The sequence below is a fragment of the Phocoena phocoena genome, chromosome 3 (genome assembly GCF_963924675.1).
Source record: "Phocoena phocoena chromosome 3, mPhoPho1.1, whole genome shotgun sequence".
NCBI lineage: Eukaryota > Metazoa > Chordata > Mammalia > Artiodactyla > Phocoenidae > Phocoena > Phocoena phocoena.
This window is the reverse complement of record NC_089221.1, coordinates 37,737,093-37,749,357: the sequence shown is the minus strand read 5'-3', so window position 1 is coordinate 37,749,357 and position 12,265 is coordinate 37,737,093. Positions and strand designations below refer to the sequence as shown.

Here is a 12,265-nt window from a genome sequence, read left to right as displayed (position 1 = left end):
GAGGTACATGGAGATGTCCAAACTCATCAAACTGTATACATTAAATATGTGCAGAGTTTTGGTATATCAATTATACCTCAATAAAGCTGTTTTTTTGTTTTTTGTTTCTTAGCTTAGTTTTTTTTTAAAGAGCAAGAGGGACATAAATAGTATTTCAGGACAAGAGACATGGTGTTATGGACTGGATGTCCTTGTCTCTCCCAAATTCAGTAAGTTGAATCCCTAATCCCCAACGTGGTAGTATTTGGAAGTGGAGCCTTAGGTAGTTGAATTAGATGAGGTGACTGGGGGTGGGAACTTCCTGATGGGATTAGTGACAGTGTTGGTAAAGGAAGAGATGGGGGCGCTCTCTGCCATGTGAGGACACAGTGAGAATTTGGCCATCGGCAAGCCAGGAAGAGAGCTCTCACCAGAACCCAACCATACTGTCACCCTGATTTTGGACCTCCAGGCTCCAGAAATGTGAGAAAATAAATTTCTGTTGTTTAAGACAAGTTTTTTTAAATTATGCTGGTCGTTACTGATGAAACTTGAAGGAAAAGTAGAGGGAACTTGGAATATAATGCTGAGGGTTATGACCAAGAAGAGAGCAAAGCTCCTGGCAAAACTCCAGAAAAGCTGCTAGCTAAGAGACAGTGTGATGACAGAGGGCCAACTGAAAAGTGAGGGGAAACAGTGACTTAGGGAAGGTCTCTGTGTGGTACAGTGGACTCTTTGTCCCTCCCTTGACATTACAGAACAGGCTGTAACCAAGCATTTATTTTCCTGAGGAGAGAAAAAAGCAAGTGGTTCTTCTCTAAAGTAATTGAACAAGGCAGAGAACTAGAACGATTAAGAGAGATGTTGGTAACCTTGGAGTACAGCCCTCCTCATTCTGGCATTTAGGGAAATTTGAGGATAAACTTCCCACCTATTCACCCTAAAGAGAAACTCCAGATCAATAAATGCTGCCACATCACTAGAGTTTTCATCCTCAACAGAAATGGACATCAACAAGTAACCTAAAGAAAACATTCAATATACAAGGGAAAGATCTAGACACAGAGACAGAAACAACGATTCCAGAGTAAAGAGAAAGAATTCAGAAAACAGAACAGAAACTAAAATACAATAAAGATAAAATATAAAGACAAAACTTCTTTTTGTTTCCATTTTACAGTGTTATTGCAACATGTATATATAATTCAAAGTATACAATTCAATCTTTTTAGAAATTTCCAAAATTATGAAACCAACACTATGAAAGCCAAGCCAAACAGGCTTAGGTTTTCATCACCCCAACAAGATTCCTCCTGCCCACTTATTGTTAATCTTTTCCACCCACTTCCCCAAGCAACCACTAATATGTTATCTGTCACTATAGATTTCCCTTTTCTGGATTATTTATATCAGTGGAAGCACGTACTATATGGACTGTCCTGTGTTGCTTCTTTCACTATGTTTGTGAAACATTCTGAGGTTCATCCATATACAATATATCCATATTGTAGCATATATTCATTATTCAAAACCAGATCTCTAACAACTACCAGAAGATAGAGGTTATTACATTCACAACAAAAGAGAACGATATAATGAGAAAGCAACAAATATAGGAAAATGGAAAGCATTTGTAAATTAAGAATATAAGTGCCAAATTAAAAATACATTTAAAAAAATGAAGGTAAAGTTGAGGAAATCACCTACAATAGTAATCACTCTTTTTAGGTTTGTTTATATTCCTTCATATCTTGGGGTTTTTTCTCTTCTGTGCACTTAGATATTAAATTTTAAGTAACTTTTAAAAAATAAAAGTTGTATATCCACAAATAAAAATAATTTAGATAAAGGAAAGTTGAAAAAAATGTAAACAGTATATCTACATAAAAGAATATTTTTCAACGGAGCAGTGCATATTGGTAGATTTTATTGTCATTTTTTTCATACTATATGTGATCATTTTTATCATGCTATAATTAAAACCTTGTATCCTGCTTTTCTCTGTTAAGCTTTCATGACCATTCTACTATTAATACATAGACTTTAAAAGCTTTACTTTTAATAATTGCCACATAGTTGATTATGAATCTTGACTTATTATTCATTTAAGGCATTCCCATATTTTCAGATGTATACATAAATGCATAATGTATATCACCATGTAAATAACATTGTTCTGATTACAGACTATTTCCTTAGGCTAGATTGTTAAGTGAAATTTCTGGGTAAACTGTATGGATACATTTTAAGGTCTTTGTTATGTATCATTGGATTATTTTCCAAGAGGCTTATAACCATTCTGTATGACAACTTGTACAGATTTGAAAGCAACACTTAGCAATAAAAACATTTCTCATCAGTATGTTTGACATAATTTAGCAATCATAAGTTATATAATATGGCATTAGTACTATAGTGACACAGGAGTTTAATTTTGGGGTAGTGTCGAAAATACTTTTATTACATTTTTTTAAAATTAGAGTAGCTGACAAATTCCATCATATGATAATATGCTTTATGCTTAAACACTGACCAGTAGAGGTTTATCTTGCTATGCACACCAAAGGTGCACACACACAAATACACACACAAGCGTGCACACAGACATGAACAGTCCACAATATTATTTTTTCATTTTTAATCACATTTATTGTTTTTTTTCTAATTTTACAAGTAATGAATGTTCATTGCAGACAACTAGAATTACATAAAAGCCTGAAATAAAAAAGAACAATCACCCATAATCCCCATCCCCCAGAAATAACTACCATTAGCATTCTGATGCATTTCCTCCCAGTGTCTACATATTTTTTTTAAATAATTGAAATACAATTAACCTACAACACTATGTTAGTTCTAAGTGCACAACTCTTTTAACCTTTCTACTAGATTTATGTTTGGTTTGGTTTTATTTATGTTTGGTTGGGCTACTACCTTTAATGTCTATTTGCCTTTACCAATGAGATTTTTTCTTTTATAACTTTCATATTTCTATTTCTGTCCTTTTCTTTTTTGTTTAGAGAAGTCCCTTTAACATTTCTTGTAAAACTGGTTGAGGTACTGAACTCTTTCAGCTTTTCCTTGTTTGTAAAAATCTCCATCTCTCTTTCCAATCTGAATGACAGCTTTGCTGGGTAGAGTATTCTTGGTTGTACGTTTCTTCCTTTCTTCACTTTAAACATATTATGCCACTCCCTTCTGGCCTGCGAAGTTTTTGGTGAAAACTCAGCTGATGATCTTATGCAAAGTTCCCTTGTAACTAGTTGCTTTTACTTTGCTGCTTTTAATATTCTCTCTTTATCATTAATTTTTGCCATCTTAATTATAATGTGTCTTGGTGTGGTCCTCCTTAGGTTGATCCTCCTTGGGATTCTCTGTGCTTCCTGGACCTGGATGTTTATTTCCTTTCCCAGGTTAGGGAATTTTTCAGCTATTGTTTCTTCAAATGTGTTCTCTGCCCCCTTTTCCTCTCTCTTCTCCTTCTGGGACTCCGATAATGCAAATGTTAGTATGCTTAATGTTGTCCCAGAGGTCCCTTAAACTATCCTAATTTTTTTAAAAAATCCTTTTTCCTTTTTTCTGTTCAGATGGGTGATTTTTACTACTCTGTCTTCCAATTTACTGATCCAGTCCTCTGTATCATCTAATGTACCTTTGATTCCTGCTGGTTCAGAGGTTGCTGGCTGCTGGTGGGTGGGGTTGGGTCCCAGCATGGCGGGCTGCATGGCGCAGAGAGTCCCAGGGCTGGTGCTGGCCCATTGGTGGATGGGGCTGGGTTCCAGTGTTAATAGGGTAGAGGGAGGATTCCAAAATGGTGCTTGCCAGCATCAGTGTCCTTGGGGTATAATGAGCTCCCAAAAATGGATGCCACCAGCATCTGTGTCCTCAGGTTGTGTCCCAGTTGCCTCCTGCCAATCTAGGAGGCTCTAAAAGATCAGTAAGTAGGTCTGACCCAGGCTTCTTCAAATTACTGTTTCTGCACAGGGTATTGGAGGGTGTAAGATTTTGTGTGCACCCTTCAAGAGCGGAGTCTCTACTTCCTACAACCCTCCAGCTCTCAAGAATGCAAGCCCCACTGGCCTTAAAGCCAGACTTTCTGGGGGTCATCTTCCTGGTGCAGGACCCGCAGGCTGAGGAGCCCAGTGTGGGGCTCAGACCCCTCTCTCCCTAAGGGGAATCTCTGCAATAGTGATTATTCTCCCATTTGTGGGTCACCTACCCAGGGTTATGGGTCTTGACTATACAGCGTGTCTGCCTCTTCTACCCTTCTTGTTGTGGTTCCTTCTTTATATCTTTTGTTGTAGAAAATCTCTTCTGCTAGTCTCCAGGTCCTTCTCATACATACATTGCTCTGTATGTATTTGTAATTTTGGTGTGCCCATGGGAGGAGGTGAGCTCAGGGTCTTCCTACTCTACCATGTTGGCCCAACCACAATATTGTTTATTAAATTTGAAATGTTTACAAGCATGAACAGTAACAACATAATTGGTGGCTTAGGTGGCATTTCCTAAAATCCTCTCAATTGCCAGATTGGTTCAGATGCACTTCTTTAGTACTTCCAGAGTGCCTGACTTCTATATTATTGCTCTCACCAGCTTGCATTTTAAATGAAATCTTAATTCAAATGAACTTTTTCTTTTTACTACCAGCAAATAAGTAATACAGAAGTAGATATGATGTTTGATTCATGTTTCCAGCCCTAACGTCAAGGACATAATGCCTACCATATAATTTACTCACTATGTTTATCAACATGAACTGAAATTCTTTAAATAAGTTCAGAGGAGTATGAATTTAGGCCCCTTTCAATAATTATTTTGCTTATTTCCTTTTGTTAGAAGACAGTGCATTTCAGAAACACTTCTCCCATTCCTTTTTTCAAATAGGTTATTTTGAAGCAAAGTTTTTCAATTATTTAAATTTTTTAAAGAAGCAAAGTCTATAGGATTTTAATACATAAATTTTGGGAAATGAAATAGAAAATCTTCACTTTTATCATTTATTTATCTAGCTAATAAGAAAATCCACGTTTGCAAATATTTACTTACCATATATTGGGAATCAAAATTACAACAAAATATTTTCCTTAGAAATTACTTAAATGAAAATCCCCTCTGTACATTTGGAATATAATTTTTATACTGATCTTACTGGGAATATATGAACTACATAAAACATTCCTATAATGCATACATCTGAACCTGTGATTCAATTTTGCTTAATCATAAGACTTTCTAAGCCAATGATTTTGGGCTCACTTTAGTTTCTGTCTATATAATACCATCTGCTCTCTGCCTTCCAGAATTCATAAGAACTTCTATCTGAGAATAGTCTCTTCCTGTTTTCAACTCCATTTTGGATTTATTTTTCTTTCTTCTGCATATTTTTGTTTCAGGTGAATTGGAATTGGAGCTGGAAGAAGATAATTTTGTTACAGCCTTCCCTTTGAACCAAAAGCCTCAATTGTTTAAAAAAAATAATATTTTAAGATTGAGTATTAGAAATTGGGCACTTTTAATTATCAGAAAGGATTTCCTGATAAAATAGAAAATGTTACTAATCATTGGTTTCTCACACCATGAGACTTTTTTCTTTTAGTTGTGGTAGGTCTTAATGGCCTTTTAAAGAAAATTGCCAAACAAATCTTTCTTCTTTGTTTTTATAGAGATTTGCCTGTTGACCAAGGGACGACGCACTGCCAGTGTTCGAGCTGATACATATTGTCGTCTTTATTCGCTTTCTGTGGACAATTTCAATGAGGTCCTGGAGGAATATCCAATGATGAGAAGAGCCTTTGAGACAGTAGCCATTGACCGACTAGATCGGATAGGTACTCTGTTCAGTTTTCTTCTTTGTGCACAATTCAGTTTTGTTTTTTGTTTTTTGTGGTATGCGGGCCTGTCACTGTTGTGGCCTCTCCCGTTGCGGAGCACAGGCTCTGGACACGCAGGCTCAGCGGCCATGGCTCACAGGCCCAGCCACTCCACGGCATGTGGGATCTTCCCAGACCAGGGCACGAACCCGTGTCCCCCTGCATCTGCAGACGGACTTTCAACCACTGCGCCAACCAGGGAAGCCCACAATTCAGTTTTAATCTAGTGGGCTGATACATATTTGCAATCATAAGTCCCAAATGCTAGTATATAGATTGCTTATTAATTAACATAGAAATATAGAAATAGCAATTAGCTCTAGCCATATTTCTAGAAAGATCTGAGGCTCTATCTAACTTTCTCTTCTAAGTATTCTAGGTTTGTTTATTCATCTCTATTTTTTCTAGCTACGCAATCTGATTTCACCAGTGATACCAAAACAATTTGAATCTTAAGGTAAAAAACAATGATTAAAAATTCTACACAGCATTAAAATAGAACTAAAAATGCAATAGTGTGAGTCTACATTACAAACTAAATTTTATCATAAGGCTTTTTTTTTCATTTTTAAGGATCAACTTTACATTTATTCTTATATTAAGAATTGAAAACTTGTGTATGTTCATTGTCTCAGTAGAAACTTCTTGAAATGTTTGTAATACAGACTCAAGCAGAAAAAACCTTAATAGAAGTGCCCACATAGATGCTTTACTTTGCAAACATCAACTTATCTTAAAAATCTTCTCTGCTCTCAAATAAAAATATGTAAGTTAGACCTTACTAGTTACACTGGTTTAAAGATTTAAATAATTGCCATAGTAAAGTTAGATCAGATTGGCTTGCTGTTAACTTCCCAAGATATGCTAGAACATTCTGATGTTGGAAGGGGATATGCATTCATCTTCCACACCCAGATCCTCCTCCTGCACCCTACCCTCCTCTGTTCCCTTTCCCTGCTTAACTCTACTAGCTTTCATATCTCAGTTTAGACATCACTTCCCTGTATAAACCTTCTTTGACCTTCCACCCTCTTAATAGTCTGAGTACCCTGGAGATATTCTCCCATACTACTGGGAAGTTCATCCATCACAGCACTGCTTTTATTATTTAAATTGCTCTAGAGATGCTAAGCTTTATGAATGTAGAGATCATATCTAATTTACTATTACATTCACAGTACCTAGTACACAATGAATATTGTTGAAGAGAGTTAGGGAGGGATGAAGGAATCAGTGAACTCAAAGGAGATTGGGGTTGGGATCACTGGAAAGTAAACAAAGAGATACTTCAACTGCTTCATTTTTATTAAAGGTAAGGACTTTTGATTGACGTATGGTTGTGTCAGCTTTTCTTCTGCACTTTACATCTTTCTTTTCTTCTATATTGGTAGGACAACAGAGTGCATAAGGATCTGAAATTAGGTTAGGAGAAGTAAATGTAGTATTTGGACATTACCATTAGACACAGGACACATATTAAAAATCTTATTGATAACTTAGAGATGTAACAGGACGGAGTGTCCAGAAGACAGTGCCCATAAAAGAAGCGAGTATACCTAAAAGCATCTTTACTTAATTTGAAAATAACTTCCCTCTTTGTGGTGTGTGAGTGTTCATGGTAGAGCCAGAGACTAATTTCTGAGCATATGAGTTTTCTTCCTAAGCCAGCTAAACATATTTTGCAAAAGCATCAAATCAGGATATTTCAATGGAGAATTTCTGTTAATCTGATAGAGCATCACTTTCATCTAACTTATTACAGTTAATTTTTTATAAGAAAGTTTGCATGAAACAGTTTGCAATCAATAATATAGGCAATAAAATTGCTAGTGAGCACCAGTATTTCCATTTTTAATCTTCACAAAATTCTAACAGTGCATTAAAAGTTATAGTATTTTTCCACAAGGTCCCAGATACTTAGATTATGAAATGTTGACTATTCACAGGATCACAAAAAAATATTATCCTTCTCAGTGCTGTGGCCATTGCTTATAAATGCATATGTTATAGTTAATTAAGGGTATATGCAAAGTAAGCATTTATGTTTTCTACTAACGTAGAAGTCTTTGTTCTTTGGGAAATTAGGACAATTCTGTAAGGAGAGAGAGAACTATTCATTTTGGCAGTCATTTAAAATGATTGCCTTTCCCAGCAGCCAAGTAAATTATATCATACATTTCCATTTGAAAATATTCCTTGTTAGTTTAGATGTGATACTTTATTTAGTGATATGGCAAATTGATTTACTTTTCAGTTACCATATTTACCTAGGTGATGATGCCATTAAAAAGTCACTGATTTTCCCCTTACATCAACCTACAATTGGTGCTAATTGTTATTTTGCCAGAGAACATCTCCTTATTGCAAACGACTCCAAAGACAATAGCGAGAAGGAGAGGTAATACTTGTTGAGGTTCTAGAATGAGCTGAGAGCTTGCCATACATTATGCCCCTGAATCCTCACAACAACCTCTCAGAAGAAGAAAGATAGGGCTTCCCTGGTGGCGCAGTGGTTAAGAGTCCGCCTGTCGAGGCAGGGGACACGGGTTCGTGCCCCGGTCTGGGAAGATCCCACATGTCGCGGAGCGGCTTGGCCCGTGAGCCATGGCCGCTGAGCCTGCGCGTCCGGAGCCTGTGCTCCGCAACGGGAGAGGCCACAACAGTGAGAGGCCCACGTACCGCAAAAAAAAAAAGTAAGATTATGAAATAGTTCTCAATCTGGCTGCACACAAAAATCCCCTGGGGAAAGTTTATTTTAAAGTACCAAAATCTGGACCCATGTCTGTTTATTCTGATTTAATTGTTAGGGTGCAGATGTAAATAAGTAACTCTTAAAGCTCTAAAGATGACAAAAATGTGCAGGTAGAGTAGAGAATCACTGGTGTAGGGCACTGGTCAAAAGCAAAGGCCTTTGCTTCTCAAACTTGCATGTGACAACTACCAGGAGATCATAGTAAAAGGCAGCATCTGGTGCAGCAAGTGGATGAGGTCCAGGAGACTTCATTTCCAGCAGACACTCAACGCGATATAGATGTGGCTGCTTCATAGTCCGCAGTAAATCTGTGATCAGATCTACTGGTTTCCTGTCCCAGCTCTGTCACTTATTAACTATGTTTTCTTGGACATCACTCTTAACCTTCTTATGTTCCAGTCTCCTTTTGGGTGAAGTGGGATTATGAGCACACTTACCGCAAAGAGTTGTGGATTAAATAAAATAAATCTGCCTAAAGCCTTGGGTAGGGTGCCTGTCACAGAGTATGTATTCCATTGTCCTTTCTTGAAAAAGAAGCTTTAAACTGAAATCTTGACTTCGGGCCCGTCCTGCTCCAAATGCCCTTTCTTCTCCCAAGGTAACCCTCATGCAAAGCTCTCCATTTCTTCTGTAAGATGGCTTTTGCCATATTACAGACTTTTCAACTTGACTCGTATAGAAGGTAAAATTTCCCAGAAAGATACAGGAAGCATGAGAGACAGGAGCCATGTGTCTATTTGGTGTCTAAAGGTGAGTGCTTGGCTTTTAAGCCTCTTCTATGAAACACTGCCATCATTCTGTTTGCAGGAGCCACTCGCGCTTGGAGTTGTCACCAGTCACTTATAGACTTTCTAAGTGCCTATCTTCCTTTCGCTGACAGGAAAGAAAAATTCAATTCTTCTGCAAAAGTTCCAGAAGGATCTGAACACTGGAGTTTTCAACAATCAGGAGAACGAGATCCTGAAGCAGATTGTGAAACACGACAGGGAGATGGTGCAGGCCATCGGTCCCATCAGTTACCCTCAAATGACAGCCCTGAATTCCACGTCTTCAACTACCACCCCGACCTCTCGCGGGAGGACGCAATCTCCGCCGGTGTACACAGCCACCAGTCTGTCTCATGGCAACCTGCACTCCCCCAGCCCCAGCACACAGACCCCCCAGCCGTCGGCCATCCTCTCGCCCTGCTCCTACGCCACTGCGGTCTGCAGCCCTCCCGTTCAGAGCCCGCTAGCCACTCGAACTTTCCACTACGCCTCCCCCACTGCTTCCCAGCTGTCACTCACTCAGCAGCAGGCACAGCAGCCCCCGCAGACCAAGCAGCAGCCCCAGACTCCACAGACACCCAGCAGCTCCGCACCGAAAAACGAAGTGCACAAGAGCACACAGGCGCTTCACAACACCAGCCTGACCCGAGATGTCAGGCCCCTCTCGGCCTCGCAGCCCTCGCTGCCCCATGAGGTTTCCACCCTGATTTCCAGACCACATCCCACTGTGGGCGAGTCCCTGGCGTCCATCCCTCCACCCGTGACCACGGTGCACGGCTCGGGCCTGCAGGCAGGGATCAGGGGCACGGTCCCCCAGCGGGTCACCCTGTTCCGACAGATGTCATCGGGAGCCATCCCCCCCAGCCGGGGAGTCCCACCGGCACCCCCTCCACCAGCAGCTGCTCACCAGAGGGAGTCTTCCTCAGTCTTACATACAGACCCAGAGACAGAAAAGCCAAGATTTGCTTCAAATTTATGATGCCTGCTGATTGTCAAAGCAGAAAGAAATACTCTGATAAACTGAGAATATTCTCAGATCTTATTTTATTCTATCTCCTGATAGATCCCTATAGCCTACTATGAAGAGATATTTTAGACAGCTCTGGCCTACATGCAAAATGTAAAAAATATATATATATATATACACATATACTATTAAATCTATATCTAAAAATCTCAAGAAAAGTTCAAAAGACTTGTTTAGCATTCAGTGTTTTATGTCTTCCTTTCTTTAAATCATTAAAGGATTTAAAATGTTGTTGTAAGATTATTTATTTTTAACCTACTTTTACTTAATTCCTTTGATATATGTATTTCTCTATTTTATGAAGAGTTCTTGGATTCAATGGAAGCAAAACTCTGCTTTTAAAAAGGCAACTCAAGTGAGCTACTAAACAGCACCAATCAAAACTTTTCTCATTAGCAGTGTCTCTGCATCTAAATTGTTAATCATCAGTTACGGAGGATTAAATAGCAAGTCCCATTTTCTAGATCTAAATTGTATTTTGGTGCTTTGAATTTTGAATTAGGTTAAAGAACACACCATATGCTTGGCCATGGTAGGAGACCAGCATTGACGCTGTTATGACTGTCTCTAACCACAGACATGTCCATCGATCTTTCAGAAAGCTGAGGGGATATTTCTCTTCATGTGTTATCGGACTTTTACCAAGACTCAATCAATGTTAGTTGTAAATAACTTTTTCAACCCAAACAAAGATAGCTATTCTGTGCTGTGTGAAGGTAAAAGTCATCGTTTAAGAATTTAGTTTAATTGCTTCACTTCAAAACTTAGAGTTTTAAATTTTACAACACCTAATTGTGACAGCTAGTCAACTGTAATGCAATGGCTTGAAACCTACAATATTATTTTAACCTGCAATGTTTTATGCAAAATTGTATGCTCGATTCTACAAATTGCTTGTATTACACCAAAAATCATTACTTTTCTTCCTTCTTGCCATAAACAAGCATCTGAAAATAGTCCCTGCATGCTTTTTGGAAAAAAAAAGAAAATACATTCAAAGCAGTCATTGTAGGGAAAGGCTTACAGTATTTCTCATTTCTGGAAAAGTATAACCATTCATTAATTGCCTATCTTAAAATTCCTATAAGGCTGACTTGGATCTCTGACTTAAGTATAGAAGTGAGGTTTTCACTTTCATTTAATGTTATTATTATTATTATTATCATCATTTAAATAATGATTTGTAAACCACAGCTTGATTTGGAGTTGCCAGTGTGTTCTGTGTCTTCACTGTAATTGGTAGTTTACTGCGGTGTTAATTTAAAAAAATAAATACACTATAGCATCGTATCTGTTTGGGAACACACACTTTGCTCTTTGTGTATTGTAACTAAATGGTTAGTAAATCTTAAGACATGTGGTGACTAACATAGCCCTTAGATGGGAGGTTTGTTATTTTAAATGTGCTGAAAAAAGTACAGACATGGTGACAGCAAGCAGGGGTCAAACTGAATGTCTGTGAGCATCGTTTTTCTTGTTTGTCTGTTTCCTTGACTCTTTTCATGATCTGTGAACATCTGCTTCTTCTCAAAGAAGTCCCTTAGAAAGCATTTGTGCCTAACACAACCCACGAATGTGGTGATGACTGGAACACAATTGGAAGATTCCTAATAACCGACTTCCGTAAATAACCCGTTAAGAGAATGACCTAAAGTGGAAGTCTTCTGTATCTCTGACACTGGCGATACATTTAAGAAGAACTTAACAAAGATTACACATTAAATGGGGCAGGGCCTCCAGATAGACTTGAGGACAGAAAACAAAAACAAAAGCAAAAACTCTAAAATGGATCCATGCTGCCTGTTATGCCTTTTATGGATATAATACTTATAATATCAAAATGAGTTGTTATGTTTAATTTCTAACA

The 12,265-nt window shown here is 38.2% G+C and overlaps 1 protein-coding gene across 1 annotated transcript in view; it reads left to right on the top strand.

Annotated features, from left to right (window-relative positions):
- Positions 1-10,949, top strand: part of HCN1 (hyperpolarization activated cyclic nucleotide gated potassium channel 1) — a 368,449-nt gene extending 357,500 nt beyond the window's left edge. Inside the window, exons 7-8 of the mRNA XM_065873350.1 lie at positions 5,646-5,810; positions 9,485-10,949. Coding sequence (XP_065729422.1) covers positions 5,646-5,810; positions 9,485-10,350 — 1,031 coding nt within the window. The 3' untranslated portion in view covers positions 10,351-10,949. The remainder of the gene's footprint in view (positions 1-5,645; positions 5,811-9,484) is intronic.
- Positions 10,950-12,265: the final 1,316 nt, after the last annotated feature.